This window comes from Eleginops maclovinus, chromosome 10 (genome assembly GCF_036324505.1).
Source record: "Eleginops maclovinus isolate JMC-PN-2008 ecotype Puerto Natales chromosome 10, JC_Emac_rtc_rv5, whole genome shotgun sequence".
NCBI lineage: Eukaryota > Metazoa > Chordata > Actinopteri > Perciformes > Eleginopidae > Eleginops > Eleginops maclovinus.
The window spans coordinates 9265471-9291632 of record NC_086358.1 but is presented as its reverse complement, the minus strand read 5'-3'; the positions used below and the strand labels follow the sequence as shown (position 1 = coordinate 9291632).

General features: G+C 38.3%; 1 protein-coding gene across 2 annotated transcripts in view; it reads left to right on the top strand.

Moving 5' to 3' along the window:
- LOC134870484 (zinc finger protein 385C-like) overlaps positions 1-26162 on the top strand; it is a 58077-nt gene that overhangs the window by 28324 nt on the left and 3591 nt on the right. For both annotated transcript variants that reach the window (XM_063892668.1, XM_063892667.1), the window contains exons 3-5: positions 18619-18773; positions 20323-20430; positions 24287-24470. In XM_063892668.1, the coding sequence (XP_063748738.1) occupies positions 18619-18773; positions 20323-20430; positions 24287-24470 (447 nt within the window). The remainder of the gene's footprint in view (positions 1-18618; positions 18774-20322; positions 20431-24286; positions 24471-26162) is intronic.

The following is a 26162-nucleotide window of genomic DNA, read 5'->3' as shown; positions in this document are numbered from 1 at the left end:
GAGAGGCTATGGAGCAGTGAGATGGAATCGGAGCTCTGCTGTCCTTCCAGCTGCAGGTGGAGAGGGTGGGTGGGGTTATCCATGATGGACAACAGAGTCCTCCTCTCCACCACAGCTTCAAAAGTGTCCAGTTTAATGCCGATGACAGAGCCAGCTTTCTTAATCAGTTATTTAAGTCTGCTGGTGTCACCGGCTCTAATGCTGACCCCCAGCACACCGCTGCAAAGAAGAGTGCACTAGCAACAACAGACTGGTAGAAGATCTCCAACATCTTGCTGCACACATTGAAGGATCTCAGCCTCCTCAGAAATTAGTCGGCTCATCCCCTTCTTGTACACAGTGTCAGTGTTGGTCCTCCAGTTCAGTCCGTTATCGAGGTGCACTCCCAAGTACTTGTAGTCCTCCACAACAGCCACATCCTCTCCCAGAATGCACAGGGGCTGTGGAGACGTCCTTTTCCTCCTGAAGTCAATGACCATCTCCCCGGCCTTGGCCACATTCAGAAGCAGATGGTTTGTTCCAGTCCACTCCACAAAATCATCCACCAGCGCTCTGTACTCCTCCTCCTGTCCATCCATTATACACCCTACCACTGCAGAGTCATCTGCAAAGTTTCTGCAGGTTTCATGACTCTGAGTTGTATTTAAAGTCAGTGGTGTATAAGGTGAACAGGAAAGGAGACAGCACCGTCCCCTGTGGGGCTCCAATACTACCAACCACCACATCAGACAGGACACTGCCCAGCCGGATATACTGTGGCCTGTCTGTGAGGTAGTTAATAGTTGGTCTCAGTCAGCTATTCACTCACACGCCCATAGTCGCAGAACTGCCATGCAAGGTGGCAACCTTCACACCAGGAGCAACTAGTAGGGAGACTATTACAGACACATAGTTGGCTCCAGATGTTTAGAACATTCAAGGTAAAGTTGCACATACAGCGTAAACTAAAGATCTATAGGTCTTTTCAGAAATGCCCTCCTTTACGTTAATCTGACGGGAATTTGTTGTTAGCCGTTACAACAAACACAATGTCCCTCTAAACTTCTAAGTTGGTTTTATTTGAAGCCCAATAAAGGTGACTAATCCACTATTTCAGAGTAAAGCAAAAATTACAGAATAGAAGGTTTTTTTTCATTTTCAATAACTTGAAAGCTTATTTAAGTACCGTATGTCACTTTTCCATGGGTCTATTTCAGATGGAGTAAATAATGATATTCTGAAGACCCCTAACCCTCATCAGGAGCAGCATTAAAATCTAGGCCTTGTTTTGCACCGTTATAATCTTATACACATCTACAAAAGTTGAAAATCTAACAAACATTTTTCCTTAATTTATGCATTTTCCTGCAAGATCCATCGTGGGGCGAAGCCGGATGTCATGCCTGCAGAATTAGACACACTTTCCTGAGGGAACTGCTCCTCCTCTTTTGTGATGCTGCTTTACGTTGTAGGGTTTATCTTTTCTGAAAGTAGATTTTGCCTAAAGGATAAAATCAGGGAACACATTTCTTGTGCGCAGTTGATGCCACAGATAACATGAACAAGACTGTATCATCATTGCATGCAAGATGTGCACTGATATGCATCTTTGGCTATTTTTAAGTCGATATGCACCCTATACCAGCGTGTACGCACCACTGCATCTCGGGCTGAAAATTCAAGTTTCACAGTAGTGTGACCAAACTTGGATTTCCACTCTTTCATTCTCCCATTATGAATGTTCAAACACTCATCCAAAATAAAAATAAATTATGTTGGTAAGAGAAGGGACTCTTATCATTTCCTGCAGCTTTTATAACAATCTTCCCACTGAAAGGGGGAAATTAAGTCCTTCTTCTGCCTGGAACAAAGCTCTCCTATCACTAATGGAAAATCTCAACATTTCTCAAACAGAACTCCACTGAAGTTTGACTTTTCTGAAGGTTAAATCCTTCCTTCTCCTGAAACATACAGTAGATGCATAACACCTATAAATGCTATATGTCTGCAGGCACAGCAACACATATAGCATTGCACATGCATGCTTAAACATACCGTGTGAACTTTGAAATGGGACATTTATCAACTGGGGTTTTGTGCTGCTTGGCTTCATTTCATAAGCAGACATTTTTAAGTATTCACTTGATCTTTCATCGGCCATTCAGCACAGTCTGAAGGCCTGCAGGAGGAAGAGGAGCTGGAGACAGGGAGACAGAATAACAGGAGTGATGTTGACATTTATTTTTTGACTCAGTGGTTGCCAGCTATGGCACCAAAACCCTCAGGGCATATAGTGTTAGAGCAGACGCAGTATTCCCAATGGCTGTGTCATGCACAGGTCAGGGACGTCTCGGAGATTACCCATCGAGCTGCACCTGGATTTTTGAATTTAAAAAAAAGTACATTTTTTATGTTTGCCAATATTATCATATATTAACATGCCTTATGTGTATTTGGAAGTGTAAGCACTTAAATACCTACAGATATTTATGCAAGGGGCTGCAATTTTGTTAAAATGCAGAAAAAGGGTTTTTCTGGGTGAATTAGGTTGAGAGAAAAGAGGCTTTGTAAATCCTTTTTCTTCTCGGTTTCTGCCTCCCTTAACCAAGTCAGTGATTTCCATAAATAACATGGCATCTGAATCATACGCACATACAGAGTACATGTAGGTTGAATAGAGATAAGCATAGCTGATGTTAAGCATGTCCGCAGCTCAATGATAGCGTGCTGTGTGTATCCGCTCTGCTCGAGGCCATCTCCCCGCACATGTATTAGGATGCAGCAGGCTGAAATCAAGTGTATAACTGTCAAGATTTGTCAGTGTTGTGCTTCCACGCCGCACTTATTCGAGTAGACAAGGAGCCAGCAAGGAGCACACAGGGTAGACACAAGCAGCGTGTGTGTGTGTATCTTTTTCTTTGTGTGTCTATGTGTGAGTTGACGACACTTGTATTTGACATTTGAGGCCAGGGTTTCAGGGCACAGGCTGTGAGAATAATTGTGTTTATTTGAAGTGATTACAGTGACTGTGGAATGAATAACAATGCATTGAAAGCCAAGCCTCTGTGTTGCCTCTATGAATATCCAGCTATGTGTTTCTGCAATGAGTTGATATCTCACATGGCAGTGATTCTTAAGGATTAATGTATTATCCTAATATCCAAAGGCATGTTCAAACTGGTCACAAATTGTTTACCTGAGAGCCATGAGAAGATGTAAATATATTCATATCCTCTACACTATAGTTTGTTAGACCATAATGTAAAAGTTATACAGTACTTGGTTGAAATAAACTATAGTTTATAAACTGAAAGGGTCTATCTTGCGTAATAATTCTTTATATTATAGTTATTATGCTGTATTATTCAAGCTGCAGATTATTTTAACATCATATACTTACATTAATTTAAACTCCACTCAGTATTTTAATATCTTAAAATCATATTTGATGATATTCTATAAAATGACCAATTGTTTAGCTTTTTCTTGGGATCTGACTGTTGAACCACTTGCAACAAAGACATCCATCTGGATTTGAAGCAGCGACCTTTCGTAGTTGATCCTTAGGCTTCAAGAGCATCCAATGAACATTTAATCTTAATCTGTAAAATTATTAATCTTATGTAGCTGTCAATCTAATTTGAGTGGTTTAAAAATACAGTCTTTCTTCTTGCAATGCATTGGAGTAAGTATAACCTAAAAAGTATATACTTGAATCAATTTAATTTGTATGATTTATCAGTCTTTAAAAGAATGATGTAAAGGAATTATGCCTTTGACCTGCAGTGAATGTTTAAGCTTAAGAACACCAAACTGAGGTTTTATGCAAGAAAAAAACCGTTAATTTAAATATTACTCTACTGCTTACTTTGGCTGAACACTCAACCATTGCTATTCAATTATGATGGTGATTATTATTATCAGTCCCACTGAAGTGCTGTAGGAAAAAATAATGACTATGTGCTGCATGAGTGACTCAGGTATTTTGATTGAAACCTCTGCACACTCAACCTATTGGAAATGTAAACAGGAGTGTAGAAATCATTAATTCTCATCAAACAGGACCGTGCAATCAATCAACACAAACACTGGACTGCATAGAATGGAACACTGTATTTACCTTGGCATAGTTGAATAAGGAGAGTTTGGTACATTGAACTGACATACCGTGAACCTCAAACACCATTGTTTCCTCCTTCACGTGCAAATCATGAATATGCATATCACAGCGGTAGTCCAGCGCCAACATTTGCATACAGGAGCTACTGGAAACCCTAAAGCTAACACTTACCACTCTGTAACGTTGCTCTCCAATCTCCGACCAACTGGCTGTTCTTCAAATGCATCGGTTTCCTCCCCTGATAAAGACTCAAACATGTCAGGTTGGATGCCAATAGCCTACATGGTTCATCTCTCACAGTTTCGCAAACTTCACTTACTTCTGTGGGCTCTGTGGCAGCCATGGATTGCTCCTTGTAAACCAGCCAATCAGAGCAGAGCTCGTCATAATTATTTAAATGAGCGCCCACATTCGATTCAGCTTGTTTCATTCTAGGACCAAATCATAGGGTAGTAAATGGGCCTGTAAAACCACATCTGGACTTTTTTTTGGATCAACCGAAGTTATATACCTTCTTTGTAGACATCATAGAACAATGTAAAACACCAGATAGATGCCTTCTATGGTACCTTTAAAGAAACTTAAAACATCTACAATTTGAAATTCCAAATAAAGAACAATATACGACCAGGCACATTACAACACTTTGCAACATGAGTCTCACACAATGGCCACTAACCTTGTCGATGATGAAAAAAAATCTTCCACTGGGGGAAAATTTCACGATTATTTTGTATGTAAAAGCAGGGAAGGTTGTTCCATTTTCAGCTTGACACATCATGATAACGATACACGTCACGGTAAAGAGCAAATTATTACAAAGTAGGAGGGTTTTTCGCAATCTCCTGTTCATCAGAGGGCTTTTCCAGCGTGAACAGACTTTTGTAGGAAATTAGCAAACCACTTCAACTTCCTGGTCCAGCAGAAGTAGGTGATTCGATCTTAAACTGTATAGTGGACATAAGCAACATGAGATCACCTATTGGTTTGTGGACTAATGCTTTAAAGCTTTTAGTTTGACTTATTGTTTATGTTTCTATCTTGTTTATTTCCAACAAGAAGTGACATGTTGGAGCTCTGCGCTGTGCTGTCGTTTACTTTTCTGCTTAACATACAAAATAAAAGCTACATTTTAGCATTTCTTGGGCAAGTTAGGTATTGACTTTATGTAAGAGTAACAGAAACTAATCAATTTGTGTGACTGTCATACTGTCATTAGTTTACTGTCCTTTTTCCCCCCCTTTTTTTTTATTACATGTAATAGCTAATCGTATTGGAATCACCTTTTCAAGAACACCCTGCATTTAAGATGTATCATTTGAATGTGGTTTTAAGATGGCTTTGTTCCTCATTGATGGAAACTTTGGGGAATAACATCTCACAGCTGCATTTCAAGCAGGGCTTTCAGCAGAATAGTTACCGATTGATTAATGACGGCCATTGTTGTCAATTAATGCCAGGAAGGAAATTATATCTAATAGTTCTTTAGGGAGCATGCAGGTGTGAACCCTAAATAGAAAATGGTTCTGAGAAGGAGAAGAGGAAGGGGGAGCGAGATGAGATGTTCATGTTGTGGGTAGCCAGTCCTCTGCCAGCCCCCCCCCCATCCTCTTCTTCACTCACTACTCACTCGCTCCCTCTTACAGACTCATGCACAGAGAAGAATACACACTTGCTCTTCAGACTCTCACCATCACGCTCTCAGCCTCTTATCCCTCTCCGCTGTTTCTCAATCAGCCTCGCTCCCAAACGTCTCATGAAGGCCAGTGGAGCGCAAGGCTTTTAATTGAAGCACGTATGTACCGTTCAGTTTGGATCACAGCCAAGATGTGTCGTTGACCGGAAAAAAGGATATCCCCTCCGTAAGAGAATCAAAGTGGAAGGACACAGTAGAGAGACGGAGATCTGCGAGGTGGCACTTTGTTTGGTTTATTCAACTTCTCTGATGGGAGATAAACTGGCAGGAGACTGAGTGAATCACAGAGAGAGTGGCAAGCCGAGGAATCACAAAACACGTGGAGATGCTTTTCGGTAAGACCATTTGTTTACTCCACAGTGTGTGTCAGTCGCACTTTGTTATGGTGATGCAATTGCCTCTCACGCAGCTGAGGTTGGATCAGGTTTTATCTGTTGTTTTCATTGATCCACCAGACCAAATGCATGCGAGTACTCCCCTGACACTGTGTGTTTTTCCAACAATGACTTCACACCATTGCTCAAGGGCAGGCTACTGACTACCATCTGCCCTCTTTCAGTTCTTCTGCATCCAGAATGAGTCCCTCGCTTGTTTGTTTCGCTAATTGACCCCTTTTGATTAAACTGAGTGTGGAGTTCAGACCAACACAACACCGTCACTCCCAGATGTGTCAAGTCATTTTAAAGCCACACAAGAACAGAGCTGATATCACTGCGCAGATTGCTGGCAATTATGTCTTTGCCTCCCGAGGGAAATATGCCCAGATTAGCTTGCATAATTGAAGCCTGTTAAAGATAACGGCAGTGTGGGGATTTTCAGTCTTTTGTGTTTGTTTGTTTTTGCTCAGCTATGGAGCAAAAGGCAGATTGCATTTAGGGTTTTTAAATGTAGAACCACTTCAGTTGAACTATTTTATTCAGACAGCAAACAGTTTACCAGTCTCAAGTTCATAGTTTGACCTCTAGATAAATGCATGCAAATGAAACGGTAAACAAGAGTTCAAGATGAATGTATAATACGTCGAGCTGAAAGGATAAATCTGCATTCATTTTTACTATCCATAATTAATCGTTTTAGTTACTTTCAAGCAAAAATGCCAAAAGTTGTAAGGAGGAGCTTCCTAAATGTGAGAATATTCTGTGTTTATCTGTTTAACTTTTCCATACCTTTTATTATATTTTGAGCTTGGGCATTTCAATATGTTAACCTTGGCCTCTGGGGAGTTATGATTTTGTTTTTACATTTTAGAATCAAAACAGTTAGTTTAATATCAAGCACATGAATGAAAATATTTTTTGTATACGTTTGTATTTTTTAAAATATTCCTGTGGTCTATATAAAACATGAATATGAAATATGTGTAATTTCTCACCTCAAAGAGTCAATGTGTGGCGCACGTTTAAATCATGTGTATACAGTGCATTTGCATTTTGTGATGTACTTCAGTGGCTCGGGGGCAAATACAAACTGTGCAGTGTGTGTGCCTAGATCGAAATACAAGGAAATGTCTGTGTGGCTGCTCTGGATGCTGTCTTCTTCAAATGGTAGATTAGAGAGATCAAAGGGAAGCAGTTGGAGAGGAGATAACTGTGGAGTTTTGCCTGGTGGCAATGCTGCAGCTGTCCCCACCCCCATCCCTTGTCAAAGCTTCGTTCGGAGGCAGTGACAGCCTATGTATATAAATCTAATAATTTGTCCAGTATGAGATGCACGATACTTAAACATCCTAGAACAAAGGACATGTTTCTGAGCTTTACGTCTTTATCTATGTCTTTTGTAGAGAAATTGTAGTCTTAAAATGTTATGACGCAAAGCAGAAACTGGAGCATGCCTTAAGTCACTGGATAAAACATGTTTATTCTTCAGCACACCAGAGTCATAGCGCAGTTATAACAAATATTAGAAGCTCTGTTTAGGTTTATAATTCCAGATCAATCAAGTCAATCTTTGCCTAAATATGGCATGGTGACTGGTTTTGGTAATGCTGTGTTCAACACAATTGCACCACCATTGGAGATGAGCTGCATCCAGCATTGTAAGAGTGATTGTCACATGGTTTGTTAACTTCTGGAAAAAAGTATTCATTTACTCCTTAAACATAAGATTAACTATTGCTCTAAAGAGAATAAAAAGTCAAACTGAAAAGATAAAAGTGTAAATATATTTGGTATATAGGTAAAGGAACTGTTGTGTACAACAAAATAAACATTAAATAGGGTTGAGATAATTCAAGGACACCGTTTTAAATGTGACTCGTCCCAAGATTTAAAACACATTAATTCATTATGACATTGCAGGATAATTTATTCCAGTGCTTTTGGGCACATTGTCTCCTTTAGTTTTGAGTCATCAGCCCTCTGTCCCCCGCTCCTACATCTTTTCTGTTACAATGTTCGGAGAAATCATTATATTCTTGTTATAAACAAAATACAGGAAATATGTTATGGTTACAGTGAATATATTATCATTCAGTGTGACATATTTAACACTTTATTCCATTTTAAAAGGTAACAAAACTAAAGTCTACACCTTACTAAAATCCTATTTGTGCCTACAACCCTATTGGGCATTTCATTATAGCACCCTATGATCCATTCTAACACCCACACAAATTATTAACTATAAAGAATTTAATAGAAACAACACATAAATGCCTTTAATTGCAACCAATGATAGCTTTCTGATCAGCTGGAAATAACCGACTTTAGCAAAGCATGAAGCCGTTTAAGTTGATCCGTGAAGCAATAACCTGCTTCCTGTTGGGATCGAGAGCGGTGGAGAAAGCTAGTTCTTGTTTTCGTCACATGCTATGAAAAAGTTTTTCAAACTGTTGACTGAGACAGAAGTCAGTTTAGATGGGTCCATTAATTTTCCTATTGGGGCTCAAACTCGCTCTCCTGCAGCGTTAATGACTCATTATTCTAATCATAGGGTAATGAGTATGGCGCAGTATGATTTTAATTGCAATACTGATTGCAGATTATCATAGAGAACAAATTTAATTAGGCTACTGTACTTTGACTCAGTGCCTTGTGTCGGTGAGAGCATTTTAAGCTATTTGTGCCACAGCAGTATCTGAAAGAACCGCCATCATTGTGAGGACAATTTTGCAAGTTCAGTGAGTAGAAAGTGAAGTATGTTGACAGTTTTTCTGTCGAAGAGAATTGAAATGCATATATAACAGAAAGAAATGTCCTGTCACTATTTGAAAAAACACCACATATGTTGAGTTTACTATAACAAGGTTAGTAAGACAAAATGTTACATTTGGGTCAAAGGTTAACGAAGTAAATGATAGACAGCATCAGTTGAAGGCAAAGGGGTTCGGCCATCTATGAACCTACTGTAATAAATGATTGCCTTTTTGAAATGAAATCATATGAAATGTGTAGTGTTATCTTTTAGATTCGATCATATTCAACTTTCATTTCATTGCAGATAGTACAATGAAATGCAGTTTGCATCCAACCAGAATGTGTAAAGAGAAGATACAAGCATGAGGTTACAATATATTTACAACACCTTTTCATGGTATACAAACATATTTCTTGCACTTTTACATAGAGCATATACGCTGTGATTTAATTTGATCATTTCAGGTATAATGCTGATTTACACAGACTCATTTCAATACATTATGCATACAAACTGAATGGATAAAAGTTGCATCATCTCTAGTTTTGTGTGTTATAACAAACGTGCCCTCCTTTAGTTAGCAACCTTGCTAACAGAGACTGACAGCTGCAATCAGTCATTGCAGAGTGTTGACAGTGTAAGTTTGATTAGACTGGTAATGACTGTGGGAGACACACACACACACACACACACACACACACACACACACACACACACACGTTTCATTTACTAGTGCCCATATGCTGAACCCTAACCCTTCTCTAAACTAATCCTATTCCCAAATACAAGTTTTAGCTCTAATTTTAATGTTAACACTTGCCACTGTCTTATCAAGTGATTGTCCCGCAATGCGATCAATAAACGCAACGCACATGATGGCATCTCACATCTTATCTACCACGGTCACCTTGTGATGTTCACTAAACACTTGGGTGCAGCCCAACAGCATCGAAGCGACATTGATTTTTCCCCTTAAACATTGAGTGTTTTTTTACCAGTATTATTCACCTCGTTTGTTTTGGAGAGGTTCGAAACATCTGCTGATAATTCGACTACATGAACAACTCCCATGATCAAACGCTACATTAAAACATGATGCCACCAATTGCCATTTTGTGTATTGAGACTAGTTGCAGGAAATTATAAATGATGCGTTTCATTTTGTGTTGGTGCACATCTTTCCCTTGGAGAGCCAGGTACTTTTAAAAAATGTTTTGTAATGGAGCTGTTTCTAAGTAAATCTCTAATCATCATTTTGAAAGTGGCAAAATTGAATTTTACAACATCAAACGCTGTTAAAAGATGAAAATGTCTGCAACGGTTTTCCCATTATCGTGTCAAACTTGTAGGTGTACATGTAGAGGCTTCCAATGAATCACTTCATGAATCAAAATGAGGGCACATTTTTTCCAAATGTGCTTTGGAATTGAGGCTGCCTGCCAAGATCAACTACATTAAGCCATTTTAATGGTTTGGACACATGCATGCCATCGATTTCTATTATTCTTTTGGATTTGCCAAGAGCTTCAAGATATTCGGTAAGGGAGACTGTGACAGGATGATCTCAGAGGTCTGTGGAGGACACGTGGATCTGTCTGTCAAGGAAAATGACGGGGGTTTTTTGTATAATACATTTCAGATTACATCACCTACAGTGTTGCTTCTTTGAAAATTGTATAACTTGTGTTGTCCAATTAATAAGATGTGCACAAAAAAGTTCCCTAGTAGACAAGTTTGTTCTTTGTTTTTAAGGACTTGAACATATATTGGAATAAAATTACAGAGGAACTGTATAACATAGATGCAGAGTAAATATGAAGAGACATTTTTTCTCTAAAATGTCAGGAAGAATCTGTGTGGAAAATAAAGACTAGGAGAGTTGATACACGTTGTACCTTTGGTCTGACTTTGGGATTCAAGGCTTACTTAATAATTAGATGAGTTTTTCACAGTTTGGGTGTCCAGGCATTACCAGCAGCAGCAATTAAAAGATTGTACGACTATACTCACCCACAAACACCTGTAAACTGGCTGCTATGTACATGATATGTATGGCTATGCCAACAAACCCTTAAGATGTTCAGCCAGAAATCAAAAGATGTTTTGACCTTGCTTCATTTGTACGATATAATCTCTTTACTGCCCACTTGCATCTTCCAATTCACTTTGTGTGCAATCACAATGAATGCTTTGAGTACTTACAAGTGAATGCAAACATACTTAATGTTGCATGTACTCTATTCGTCTTTTGCCTTTGCAGGATCAGTTTTGTAATGGATAAACAGCATAGAAACAGAAGGGAGGATGAACATCAGACTGTGTAACAACATTATATTCTCTGAGTCATGCTAATTATTATTTCAGGAGCTCTCTTCAGGGTGCAAATTTCAAACACAACCCCAAGGTATTTACTTTACCATGACAATTCTTAAAGTGACCTTTTGTCTGGAACTACAATTTTCTAGCTGTAGATATTCATGGTCCCTCGAGGATGACTTTTTTAAATCATATTTTTGGTGACCTTTTTATGTCTCGTTGACCTTTTCATGCCTTGATGATGGCCGTGACCTGACCGGAGGCATTTATGTCCGTCCAATTCTCAGGAACCCAATATCTCAGGGGAGCCTAAGAAGGATTTCTTCAAATTGTATGCATATTGATTTATTAGTATTTGTTTATCAAAGTACATAGTCAGGGTAACTCAAGATTTACTACGCCAATTGTGTTGTGAATTTGTTTCATACAAATTCACAACACATGTAGCATCAAAGAATGGCTTTCACACAGAGGGGAAATACACCCAACTTTGGCAGTAGTGCTACCTAGCTTAGGCTAGTTAGCCCTGACAAGCTAACAAATTCAGCTAATTAAAGAGCAGACAAAGAGTGATTCATCCACTCCTAACTCTTTTTCTCTGTTGTTTTGGAAAGGTTAAAGAATACAACTTTCCAAACTTTTTTCATTGAGGATTATCACTGTTACTGCAGCCCCATGCGTCTGCTGATGCTAGTTTGTGTTCTTTAATGTTTTCATGATAAGCATCTTTCCAGATGCACCAGTAAGCAGAGATCCGGTGATTCTCATCTCTCAAGACGCTAATGTACGATCCTACAAACTCACTCCACTAGGCAGACAGCCAGAGTGGAGCATCCATACAGAAAGCTGCTAATTACTAAGTTTGTGGTGCGGATAAAGCTGCAACGGACTTTAAATATCAATGAGTATGTGCAGCACATCTGCTGACTGCCGCTCAGCAGTTCTGATTGGATTCAGGCTTATCTCAATTCAAGCAGATGGTGGCAGTTTATTTTAAGTGTGCTTGATAAAGACGTGCAGAGCGTTATGGAAGGGCAGAGGGTCGGTAAAGGAAACAAAACACTGCTCTATCTGAGCTGCACTGATAGTGCTTTCATGCTCATTTCCCAGCAGATCAACATTATCTCCTAGTGTTTGTTTATCCTTCATGGTCAAAGAAGCAAAAAATATATTCTGTGCATAAAATTTGAATTTGTTGTTTACCTGTTTTAAAAAGGTCTGCACTACATAAACTAGATAAGTAAATGGAAGATCATAGTGAGAGAATCTTAAATTATGTGCTACCAGAAACTTACCAAAATTGGCAGTTATTACATTTAATTTAGTGCCAGTTTAAACATTAGACTAAATATGATTGCCTGTGGCAACTGTGGACAAATAATGTAGCCTGTACCCAGCAGCCAGTCAGTCTCCTCTATAAAATTCTGCTTAAGGAGATATGCATCACATTTGTAGACGCAATGAATTTTAACTATCTTAATTGTTCTGTGTAATTCTTCTGTGTCAACATTAAAGACTGTTGTAGCGTGTGTCTTTTGCAGAATAATGATAACATACCCCATGATTTCTCTTTGACCTGAGGACACAAGTCCTGTTTTTCACCTGAACAAATTCAATGGAAGTTTTTGGACCCTGGGGTGAAAATGGGCCCTCAGTGCTCCAGTTGAAAGTAGGACATTTTACTGCGGGGAGCCTGATCTGGGTTGGATGTTGCCCCGCAGGTAGAAATTCTGCAGAAGCCGCCAGCTGCAGCTGTGTGAATTTAAATAGACAGTGACTGCCAGCAGGATAATTTGCCCGTTGGTCGCTGTTCGTGCCCTAAATGTACTTTGTCAGTATAAAGATGATTTATTTAAAGACCACACAATGCAAGACTGGGGCAGCATTTTAAGCCATCGTGGAAATTAGGCCTTCACTTCAACCGTTTTGTTTCCAGAGGAGGGAGCTAAGCGGAGCCGTCAATGGCATTTTTAATGGATGCTAATTCATCCTCCAGAATCATCATAAATGCCCAGCTTTCTGCCTGTTGTGTAAGCACTGAATAGCATCATCATTACTGCAGAAGCGCAGTGCATTAACCACTTCTGTTTTATGAGTCAGAGAAGCTGTGTGCTTCATGCTATTATGAAGTGGAAAACATACCATTCCATTTTTATCATTTGACAATGTGTTTTGCAAGCTTAACAGCCAATCCCTGTCAGAGAAGGGACAACCCTTTTTAGCATTTCTATTCCACGTTCCTCAGTGTCTAATCCTGCCTTTGATTAAACCGTTTGTTATTACTGAGTGCCATTCTGCAAATAGAAAGATTACTGTTAGTTGAAGATAGAGCGAGTGGGATTTACTGATCTGCACCTACAGAAAGCACTGTGCAGCAGTGGCCTAATGTTTGGATTTAGAGCATGGCAATGAAAACAGCTCACTTAATATAGTAACTGTAATAGTGTATTAAAAATATTCTTTAATCTGCTTGGATTAATGTGTATATTGTTTAAAATATATTAATTTAATGTGTTTTCTGATACTGTGATGATATATTACTGGTGATAGTAAGACCTTCCACGTGTCCAACATAGTCATGCTAAATATCATATTGTAGTTTTTTATGAGGTGTTTACAAGTGTGTTTTAAATGTAATATCTTGTAATAAGAGGCTCTTTAGCCAGTGCTTATGTCAACTATAGACCCTAATTCAGATGTATTATGTGTCAAGGCCCTGATCTCAACACCAGATATTAAGTAAACACATTACCAGATTTTTGTGGTTTCCAAAAACGATACACTAGCCTGGACCACTTGAGCATTTCATGAGCTAGAAGCCTTCTCATAAACAAATCCAAATATAACGATGATCTTTTGTTCATTTTAAGGTCAGTTTTATTTGATTATTATTGTGAGTAATTCATTACATTTAAATCTGTTTTAGTTATCAGTTTATTTAGAGAACAAACACACAGACTTCCCTCCCCCTCGCCAAAATTCTCCCTAATACTAGATCAAATGGTACAGAAATCATATTAAGGTCAAATACACACATTCATTTACATTTTTGCTTTTTTTCATACATTTCTCTAGATCATAGCCTCCCTGTTCAATAACAGACATAGTGTTCCTTCATGAGTTTAGAGAAGTTCTTTGACATCTCTAGAAAATGTTTCATTGGACATATTTTAATGGTGATATTATATCATTATGCCTCCCCCCATATAATCAGTGATATAAACAGTTGTTAACATCACATACATCATCAGGAACTCATCAGAGGATGTTGGCAGGCATCAGAAAAGAGAGCGTGCCTCCACTCCGCCATGTTGTTTTTGACTGAAGACAGAGAGCCTGGCTCAGACAGATGATCTCTGGAAATGCATTCACCATGAAAGGAACCGAAGCTGCCTTTCCTCTGATGCTTTTTGCTCTGATTCGCCGCATTGAAAGCCTCTCATCCCCCCTTTTTTTCCGCCCTTCATAAAAAGATGCCATTTCCTTCCCTCTGCCATTGCTGTGATGTTGAGTCACCCAGAGACTAATCCTGGAAATAATAGAGATTAAGCTTTCCCCCAGTTTTTTTTCAAGGTGCTATTATTTCTCCAGCTCATAAGCTTTTATCCCTTCTCAATACGGGAAGGTTGGCTGCTGTGACCTACACTCCCAGCTTCCATGAAGAAGCTATCTTTCTCCATAGAAAAAGAGTGAATGGTGATTAGAGCAAGCAGAAACCGGCTCCTTTTTAAAATGTGGAATGCCTTGTTGTAGAAAGAAAGAAAAGACAAATCTAAAGTGACACCGTCCTCGCCCAATTGAACATTTCGTAATCCCTGTAAAGAGCAAAAGTGCATTGGATTTAAAAGTGGTTTTTTTTTGCTATAACCCGCAGTTGTTATGTTCGGCAAACTAGTTTATGAGCTAACCAATGAAAAAGGTTACAGTACATGTGAAGTTCACTTCTATAACACACTTATTCTGTCAAATTTAAGCATCAAATTAAGCTTTATTTAAAACAAATAATACGTTTTTACTGTTGAATCGTTAAATTAATTCTAAAACCCTCGTTCCATCAAAATAATCACACAAAACAGAAGGGAAGACACATCTTCTTGTGGTCTTTTGATTTTATCTTCTGTCTTTAATGGTTGACTTAATCCCTCTACTCAACCTTTTTATTTTAGGCTACAGTAATTGAGTTCATGAAGTTCTAAAGTGATGAATGACTATTTATAAAAAACTAATCATGGCCGTGCTGGTTAACACATTCCCAACGTGATTGGATGAAACGAAAATAACCAGAGCTTTAGTCCATCTTGTCAAAGTCCCTGGATGAAGCTTTTCTGTGACACTCTGGATGTAAACAAAATGGGAATCATGAAAAAGGAAAATCCCATCCGGAGCGACTGATGTACAAATTCTCACAGATTTTGACGGTTTCTAGTCATTTTTGGCGCAAAACGCAGTTAATTAAACGTCCTGCCTTGCTGTGTTTTGTGAATACATGCGTGGGAGATTAATGAGATCAATTTCAGATTTGTGTAAGAGAGGGAATCAATGTCCCCAAAAGTCATACTGACAAGCAGATTAAGCTCATCGGCCCAGCAGAGGAAAAAAAAAACAGTCTCTCATTCGCCCGTGGTTGTTTCACTCTGTCTCTCTTTCACTCTCTCATTTCTCACCAGTCAGTCATTCACTCTCGATAAACTGTAACGCAATTCAATACACATTACTGGCATCAGTGGAACATGAACGGTCCTGGCGGAGCATTTAAATGAAATTGGAATTCATCACAAACAAAATGAAATCAGTAAACACATGTAACCTCTGGGTGTTTTTGTGCATTTGCCTTCTCCTCAGAGATCTCAACTGAACATTACACATGCAGGATCAGATAAATGGTAATAATCAGCTTCAATCATTTCAAATTATAATCCAAAGAGTACACAGTATGCTTGAAAGCCTGTAATTTCTGAATTAACAATATAAAAAGTGCTAAAATAGGACAGGAAAAGAAGTAATATTATGCTATTTGATGTAATATCTTGGCTTCATTCAGTTAATTAGGTGTGTAGTGTTGTCTTATATTATTTTAAAACTCAAATTTGCTTCACATGTTAATCATATCTCGTCTTGGAATTACGTGAAGTCTTTCCTCTTTTGTTGGTCCTTTTTCTTGTGGTTTGACCGAGTTGATTCTGACTGTATTATTGTTTAGATCCTTCTCTTCTCTGTAGAAACAAAGATTTTCATTCAGGGCTTTGAATCCAATTCAATTTTCATTGTGTTGAATGAGTTTCCCATTAGCCACTGCTTGACTTTCAGTTTAGTGGTAAGTATAATATAGCATGAAACACCTCAAAACCCAAATGGTAAACATGGTAAACAATATGTGCTTAACATTAGCTTAATTCTGGCATCACAGAGCACGTCTTTAGACTCTCAGTCTTGTGTATGTTATATCAGATTTAAAACAAATCTTAACAGGCAGCAGTAAGCAATGATAAACCAACACAACGCTGCTGCTGTTTTTATCATTAAAGGCTTCAACAACAAACATATAAAATCAATATATACATTTTAAAACACTGGCTAACCTGCATGGAACAATTCAACGTCTTTGATCTCTAAACCTCTTTTTATATGACTCTAAAGTCATGTGCTTGTTTTAAGTATTTCCTGTGCAGTACTGTTCATACAATTTCTTTGAGCCTGTTTTGAATCTGCAAAGGTTGTTTTTCCTTTCCCCTTCCCCTTCCTCTGTGCGCCGCTCACTCAGGCTTTAGGAACCATTTTGAATATGGGACCAGATTAGAAAAATCATGCTAATGCTCGAAGACTTTTAATCCTGCCTCATCCCCAGAGATAAAACCCTGAAATCGAGAGGCAGAAAACTGGGGGAAATGACTTTCTTATTGCAGCTTCCAGTTCTATTAAATGAAATCAACTTCAAGACTGTATTACATCTTTAGAGAGCAGGGGAAGCACTTTATTATAATCTAAGTTTGGGTGCTGCACACCCAGAAAATCTTTCACATATCTTCTCAAATCAAACGTGAGTGAATCATCTCTCCTCTTCCTCCAGTCGTCATCTGTTATGTTAATATTTCTGGCTTCATTGGTTAATTTCATTCCGTTTTTCTATTGAGAAGTCTCAACCTACCAGCCAGTGCTCCCTTCAGCTGTCTCATCAAACTCCCCTTGACATTTTCCGTCCCACCGAGGCCAAATCTCTACCCTCAGTAACCACAGATTTTAACTTCATACCAAGTAGAGCTCTGACTTTGAAATGGAAAAAAAAAACACTGTACATAATTTTGAACAAGAAGAAAGATTACTTGCAAAGTGCCTGATTTTTCATCTCGCATTTTGGATAATTTAAAGAAAAGTGTATTTCCTAAAATCATTTTCTGGAGTTTCAGCAGTGAAAAAGAATAATGTAATCTTTGAGAAACTATCAGCTATTCGGAGTCAATAACTTCCTATTGAGTCATTTAAACAATTTGAGCTCCTGCATGCAGAAACTACTTATGTATGTCACTAGTGAAAACACACATTTATGATTCAACATTTCAATTTATATTGCCAAGTATTTATTACATGTATAAAGGCAGTGCCTTAAAAAGGGTAATCCTCACCTGTTGTGCATTTGATTTAAAGACACTGAAAATACATTATAATAATTTTGAATACATACAAAACATTCACATTAACTAAATCCTGATCCAGTGCTCACTCACATTCATTTTAATTCAGTCTGTAATTTACACTTGAGCTTTTAACAACCTCAGGACTCTGAGCGAATGTTTATGTAAGACACTGTGCATTTTAATGTGAGTGCTCTCATGTTTACTCTGGGTCTAGACCTACAGTAGGTCAGGGCTGTGCTGCTCTTCAAAAGCATGAGTAGTCTGAATGCATTTAAGCTGACCAAAATTAAGCGGGATGAGACGAGAGGTCATGTGGAAGGATATTTTTAGTGCCATAGGATTACTTAGGATGATCATAAGTAAAGTTAAATATTCAAGAAGACATCAAATGGGTGAGCATCACAGTTACACACTCTACTGCTGTTTGTAAAGGCCAGAGACATTTGTCAAGATAAAGTATGGACTTGTTAAGCAGGAAAAGGCCACACAAAGACTCTCATTATTTATCCCCATCTATTGAACCACTGAAGTCATTAAAGCTTTACTGAGTGAATCTATCACCGTGGGAAACAGTCCTTATCTCACATGCTGGAGTTAAAATATGTCTTTATCCTTGTGTGTGTAAAAATATGTGCAGTTTTGGTTGTCTGAAAATAATACTGGGGGAAATGTGTGTCACTCCGAGTAAAGATTTACAGGATAAAGTATTAAAAATAAGCGTGTGATCCTACCTGTTGCAGGTGCCCTCTCCCAGACCCAGCTCCACCCTCTCCTGGGCTCGCTGCACCTGCCGGGCCGACCCCTGCAGCCGCGGCCTCACGCCCAGCTGGAGCACTTCCTGCCGCTCAGGGTCAACAGCTCCTCGCCGCTCAGCCTCTTCCCCAATTTCACTGCAGTAAGAAACCATATCACACCCACAGACTGTATAAAGATCACAATTCTTCTAAATACTCGCTCAAAAAGTAATTTCTTCCCAGAACAGAACACTCATTTGTTTCCTCAAAACCAAAGGAAAGATTAAGGAATATCTTTGCCGATATCAAACTAAACTCCTATGGGTCGCTGTGTGGCTTAGAGATCTAAAATGCCAAATGTTTCCTTTTATCTCTTGACTCATAAAATTGTGTTTCCTGTTATCTCAAAATCTCTATATATTAAAAGAAAGCTGTGGAGCAGAACTCATATCAAGGATTTTCTTTTTACAAAAAATGACTTTGTTTTAAATATAACTTCTTACTTAAGATTTACTAGTGGTAAAAAAAACAAAAACATCTAGACATTCTGAATATACCCCTAATCTCTCACACACACAAAAATGCATGTTTGGTGTTCTCTGAATGTAGAAGCGGCAGACTGCCATAGTCTACATTTAGCTTAACCCTTAATGAGTCAGTCAGAGCACTGCTATAAATGTATCGGGCATGTGGGAGGCTGCAAAAAAAAACCCTCTCTGACATTTGATGCTGCAAATATGAATCAACCGACACAGCTGCCCAGTAGGGTTTACACACATAAACAAAAGAAGTGACAAAGAGTTAAAAAGGGTTAAGTTAAGACTGTAGTTTCTGCATATTGTTTTCTGAAAATATAAACAGCTTGCATTCTTTCTTTTTTCCGTGAATATCTAATTCATCAAACAAATTGTCTATTCGCACCTAGGTAAAAATACCTGAACATAGTTCATCACATAATGCCGTAAAGCGGAACTGAGCACGCTCCCAAAGTCATGGCAAAATTAGAGTTGAGACTTCTTACGCCTTAAGACAGGGGTGTCCAAACTAAGGCCCAGGGGCCAAATGCGGCCCGCAGGCCATTTTGAATCGGCCCTCAGCAAATTCTAAAAGTATAATGGAATATGGCCCACAAATTAAACATTTGCTTGTCTTATATTGTACTTCTCAAATATATATGTTAAAATATATTAATGAGCCCAATTTTCAAATAAATTCAGTCATTTAGAATTTAAAACATTTTCTAACAAATCTTAGTTGATGAAAAAAAGCCCAATAACTTATTTCTATAACAAGCTTCAAATTTAACCTTCATATTTATTCTTATTATCAGCGATCTGAGGCTTCTGTTTTAAGGAATGCGCTGCCAACAAAATAAATGAAGCCCTAAAGACAGATGGGATGTAGGCTGTTTTTTCCTTAAACCATTTGAAAGTATCGCGCATTATTCACCTACATTTGATTTTTTTTGCTAACTTATAACTTAACTTGTGAGGCAATATTCACCTCTATAAGAGGCCCAGCTCTCCGTATATTTTTCTGTGTGTGGCCCTCGGTGAAAAAAGTTTGGACACCCCTGCCTTAAGAGCAGTATAATGCCCCCAACATCTTGACTTGTCCCTGTTTTGTTTTTTTTTGGGGGGGGTACATGCTTTACTGAAATTGCCTGTTTGCATTTCATATTAAACTAAAATGTTTGTTTTCCCCTCATAGATGGACCCAGTACAGAAAGCAGTGATCAACCACACCTTTGGCATGGCTCCACCCAAGAAGAAACCCATCATCTCCTGTAACATCTGTCACCTGCGCTTCAATTCCACTGTGAGTCAGACACTTCATTCAATTCAGTTCCTTCCCCTGATATCACGGAGGGAATAACATGTGATTTCTTCCCCTTTGAGCCTCCTATGAACGTTGTAAACTGGATAGAACAAAAGCTCAAAGGAAGGTCGGTATTTTCTTTTTAACTCACTGGAGGGAAGTGAGAAAAAACACCTTGAATCACTCTTATCTGTTTCCTGCAGAATGTATGAAGGCATTAGTTAATAGCACCATTTTGGGTAGCATTTGTGTTTAATAAAGCAAATTTGAAAGTATTTACTGACTGTTAGATCCTCTGACCCCCCTGAAAGTCTGCTGTGCTAAACTTCAAAACAAAAACACTTATTGTCTCATGACCTGTGATCCAAAGCCCATTTTCTGACTATTTTTGCAGTCAAGCGTCCACAAATTTGCAGCTTATTTTATATTTCCTGCATCCTCTTTGACCAAAAACAATCTTGAAGTGGGCTTTTCTCCGTATCAGTCAAATCAGTATGTTTCTAAAGCTTCTATTTTTTAAATAGACCAATAGAAACCAGTCAGCTATTTCTATTGCGGTTTTCCTCTTTATCACACCTATTTATTCATTTGGCTCCCGTGCCTATGGATTTCGTTTATACATATTTGCATTTATATTGTCAAGAGGAACCTGGTGGAATGACAATGACTCCTCTTTGTAAAACTTGAAGACAGCAGGACAACGGCACCAGCCAATCATACCGCCCTCACTTCCTTATCTTACTCTTTCTTCGTCTCTGCTCTGTACTTGTGGACACAGTGATGCTGCTTTAAGAAATGTGTTTCTAGCTAACAGGCTGTCTCCTCCCCCCCTCTATGTCACATGCAGCTGAGCTGAGGGTGCTGGTTCACCCGGGAGTTGGATTCCGGGTTACAGTAAGGTACAGGGGGCTGCCCCAAGTGGCTGGAAATTGCTCTTGATAGAGAAAATTGACTAAAGGAATAGTTCAAAATAAGTTCAATACTTTTCATATTTTGTTCTCACTGCTTGTGTAGTACATACAGTAGATTTAATTTTCACAGTCAACACTATTTGTGTTTTATATATGACTCAAAGATTCAGGTTGTCATTTAAATGTAAACATTGGGAATCCACAGTCTGATACAAACGGATTTTTTTACCAAAGCTAAGATGATTCCTAACAACAGCAATAAATGTAACAGTAGTCGATCATGCTGAATTTTAATGGTCATTATGAGTCACTATGTTTTTATTTCAATGAACCATGAACAATGCACAGCTGTCAACATATTTCAGTATGTACCAAAGCAGTGGACGAAAAGACCAGCATCCCTAGAGCCAGACCACTAGAAAAACCTAATGGAAAATGTTTTTACATTATACATTTTTTAAGAGAGGAATTAAAACCACAAAAATGTAGTGACGTGGTTTTTTTCTAGTGGTAATCGGTTATTCAGATGTGGTATTTTATTTTAATCAACTTTAGCGAATAAACAGAAGTGTACATGTTGCATGCATAGATAGTAATATATAGAAGAAACAGCAAGGTGTAGATATGGATATGCTAAGATGTATTAAAATAATTAATATTTGCAGTTGTTAAAAATTGTAAGTTACAAATGCAAGTAATGGCAATAGTAGGAAGATATAAACAGTATTTAGTTGCTCATAAAGTACAGTAAAATACTTCAAATACCTTTCTTCTGTATGAAGACAAAGATGGATGGCTGTGAAAATGATTTCCACTGTTTATATTACATAACCGGTGTGCATAAAAAAAAGAAAAGACTTGAAGAGTTTGAAATTATTCCTTTATTGCTGCTAAAATCATTGAAAAAAAGCATGAAAGATTCAAGCCTGAAGGATCGCACATGATTTTCTGCCCCGGGCAGTTGTTGCTCGCTTTGTTTGAAGAGTTTGGGCATCAGTGGTGTGAGAATGCATAAAGCAGCTTGAATCAGCAGACAGGCTCCTTCAGGTGTCTAACTCAGGATCTTTAGGACACTTTTTCCACGTGTTAATCTCTTGTTAAGTCATTATGGTGAACTCATACTACACTGGCATGCCAGATAGTATGGCAGTATGCAGATGGGAGCAGATTCATCCCTCTGAGTTGAATATCACGCTGAATGGTTAGTGTGCAATTCAACGTAGCCAAAGGGGTCGTTCACCCTTTTGCTCAGCCCTGTATCCCCCCGCCACACACTTTGACTCACTGTGGTACCCTTTCTGTTTGTGTAGCAGCCTGAGGTTTATGCAAAGTGTTGATGGGGAGAATCATACTCTATGACTCTGTGCACACTGAGCTCAGAGGCTCTACAGTGTGTGCCTGGAAACTGGATAATTTGAGCAATGACAAATTATCTAACGACCTCGTGTGAAGCTAGATCCTCCAAGTCTTGTTACACTGTTCAAAATGCAGACTATGTGACAATAGGAGTGCACTTGTGTCTTTAAAATACAAAACGACATTTGTGTTGAAAAAAAAGTGTGATCTTAAAGGATGAGAAGGTTCTGTTTACTGTTTTGTTTTTGTTAACAGATCTCATGAAAACTCCTCTCAACATCATTACCTTGTCTGCAGTACTCAAGACCATTAATCCATAGAGAAATATTTAAAAATGTCCCATAAATACTTTAGTGTTATTAACCCATAGAGAAATATTTAAAAATGTCCCATAAATACTTTAGTGTTTTCTTTCTAGAGTAAATTACTCCCTTTTAAAAGCCAGTCATGTTAAGCATGTTACTCATGTTACATGTTACGCATATTACTGAACATTGTTATGAAGGAAAAGGGGCTCAACAAATGTGTACAATTAATAAATGGTTGGTTTTGATCTAGAATATCTCCAGTCCCATCTTTTATGACTTTTGCTTGTTTTGTTTACTTGAAGTAATTTAATTTTCTCCAGGTAATGAAACTTTCTAAACGTTTCTGCTTCAGAGAGTAATGTAGGTCATAACCCGTCTATTCTCAGAAGACTTGACGTATCACATAAATAAAAGCACAGGTTTAAAAAATAGAATAAATAATGTCTGGATTTAATTTATCTGGCGGGGTTTCAAGGTCCTATTGTAACACTACAATGAATACGAAATATTTACTCTTGTATATTTCTTTATCTACTTACAAAGAATTAACATTAAACAGCCTCACAGGCCCACACCAGCAGATAGAGTTTGCTTATTTGTCTTGAATGAAGCAAGTGATCATAAACATGAAAGATATTTGTTTTTGAGAAACAACTGAATCAACAAAATGCTTTATTTTTTGCTGTTTGTTTACTGAGGCTAAGTAGAGCATGTGAAATGAAAACATTTGCTATGTTGTGTGGAAGTATTAATTGTTTATGGATTACCAGATAATTGTGCTAAGCTTCAGTTGTTTTGTTTCTATATTCATGCACTTCTACTTGTTAGATCCTTTGTCGAATACATGTTACTTCATAATATGGGATCTCAAATCTGCATGCATCTGTGTTCGCACTGCCACAAATGTGTTTCCTCACATTTGAGGAAGGCACTGAGGTCATTTTCTGTGACAGATAATAACGGACACGGGCCATTTTGTGTCATAACGAATCAGTGGGGAGATGAGGCAGTGGGCTCAGAGGATGATCATGAGATATCATCTGATGCTCATTTGTGCACAACCGTGACGGCGATGATGATCAAAAAGGGCGATGTCTCTTTTCCTTCGAGTCAAATGCTCACCGCATGAACTCTATGGGAGCATGTGAAGCCAAAGAGAAGGAACAGATGGAAAGATTACACTTTACTGATTACTGCTGCCCCTTCATTAATGTAATCATGTCAGTGGCTCTGTACTGTACACTCACTTCTGTTTGTTCTGCCCTTATATGTGTGTGTTAGACTCAGGCAGAGGCCCACTACAAGGGTCACAAACATGCTCGCAAGCTGAAAGCCCTGGAGACGCAGAGGAACCGGCAGAAGAACGGACAAGGCCCATCCACAACGGGAAAAGACAGAGACCGAGAGAAGGGGATGATGGGAGGAGGAGCGCAGCCCACAGACTCAAATTTAAAAGACAAAACGGGTATAAATCTTTCCTTTTTTTTTTTAAAGGTGCAACTCTCTCCATCTTCTAAGCAATTTGTGGTAATTGGAGAGACCTAAGCGGCACTAAAGCTTGGGTAGCTGTCACTCAACTGGCTAATTAGCAGCTATTACCTGTGCTGCTATCATTGGCTATGTCAGATAGTTAATTACTCCCATCAAGCAAAGATGAGAAGCCTTAAAGCACCTGAAAAAGAGATGCTATCTAAGGAGGGAAGTATTGGTGGTACTGACTTTTAGTTTTGATTTCCACTCAATGCAACACCCACTTAGTTCCTTGTTCCTATCATGAAATGTGTTGTCACTTTGCTAATGGGCATGTCAAAGGGTGTAGTAGAACATTATGGGAAAGAGAAGAGTAAGAGAAGTGGGTGCCTTCATGTTTTATTGGCAAAATCTGACTTAAAGTATATTTAAAGAGAACGGGGTAAATGTAGGGAAGACCAGACATGGAAGAGGACAGAAGCAAAAAATAAAACATCAGATTCACAGAAAGTTTAACAAATATTGATCTTACTGCTAAATTATTTTTTAAGTGTTTGTAGTGACTGTTAGAATAATTTTAAGTGGTCAACAAATAGAAAAAAGCAAGCCTTAAGTTTACAGACTACCAAATACGTAGCTTTTGATTAACCTGAATCAAAATAAATTCTGTTAATCATTTAGTCTTAAAAGATTGATTAGGTTTTAGCAAATTATAATTTCTTCAGTTAATCCACAAATACTGTCAGCTTGAAATAAAAGCTACGTTTGAAAATAGCTTTGCGAGTGGCTTGGTTGCCCAGCGCAGACAGAAGAAAGATGTGCAACGAACCGATACATCTCTGGAATAGGTGTGGGCAGTCGGATATTTGACGTCACATGAGAATACACTTCTGAAGACCATGTTCACTTAGTCAGAGTACAAACTGAAGGCCACCTAAGGTATATTTATCTTTATCGTACCCCTTTGTGAATAATCTGAGGTATAGAGTATCTACCTTTGCATATGACCAGATTTAATACAACTCAGTTGCGCCACACAAAAATGATGATAGATCATGCCACAATTGTCTTTAGTCACTCCACTTCTCATTCTTTAATAAGGAAAAGTCTCCATCTTCTTTTCTTTACTCTGTCTAGCTTTTCGTTTTAATTATTGATCTTCCCCCTCCCATTTTCTTCCAGCCCCTATCATTTTTCTTCCATCCACACAATGATAAGCTTGTTGCTTTCAGGGGTTGCCATGGTTTTTGATTGATGGTGACAAAGGGAGCTGCAGCAAAGATAGCGAACAATTGACATAGACAGAGGAAGATTGATTGAAAAAATAATAAAAAGGGAAAATGTACCAAAAATGTTAAAAAGATGAAAGAGCGAAGAGTTAGAGGATGAAAAGGTATATTATCGGGACTTCATTCAGAGAAATAACAAAGAGAAATGACAGGTCAGTGCCACAAAAAAAGAAAAAGGATTACTTACCTCAAGACAATATTTATTTATATATAAATTGTGTATAATTCATGGAATGTAACCACATGATTGGTGTTTATTAACTTAAACTTCTGTTCGCATTAAGTGAAGCTATATACTGCTAATATATAAAGAAAGAAATAACAGAGAAATGTTCCATAGGCTTTTGCGTTTACAAACGTGTAACCTTATAATGAAAAAACACATCACAGTGTAATAC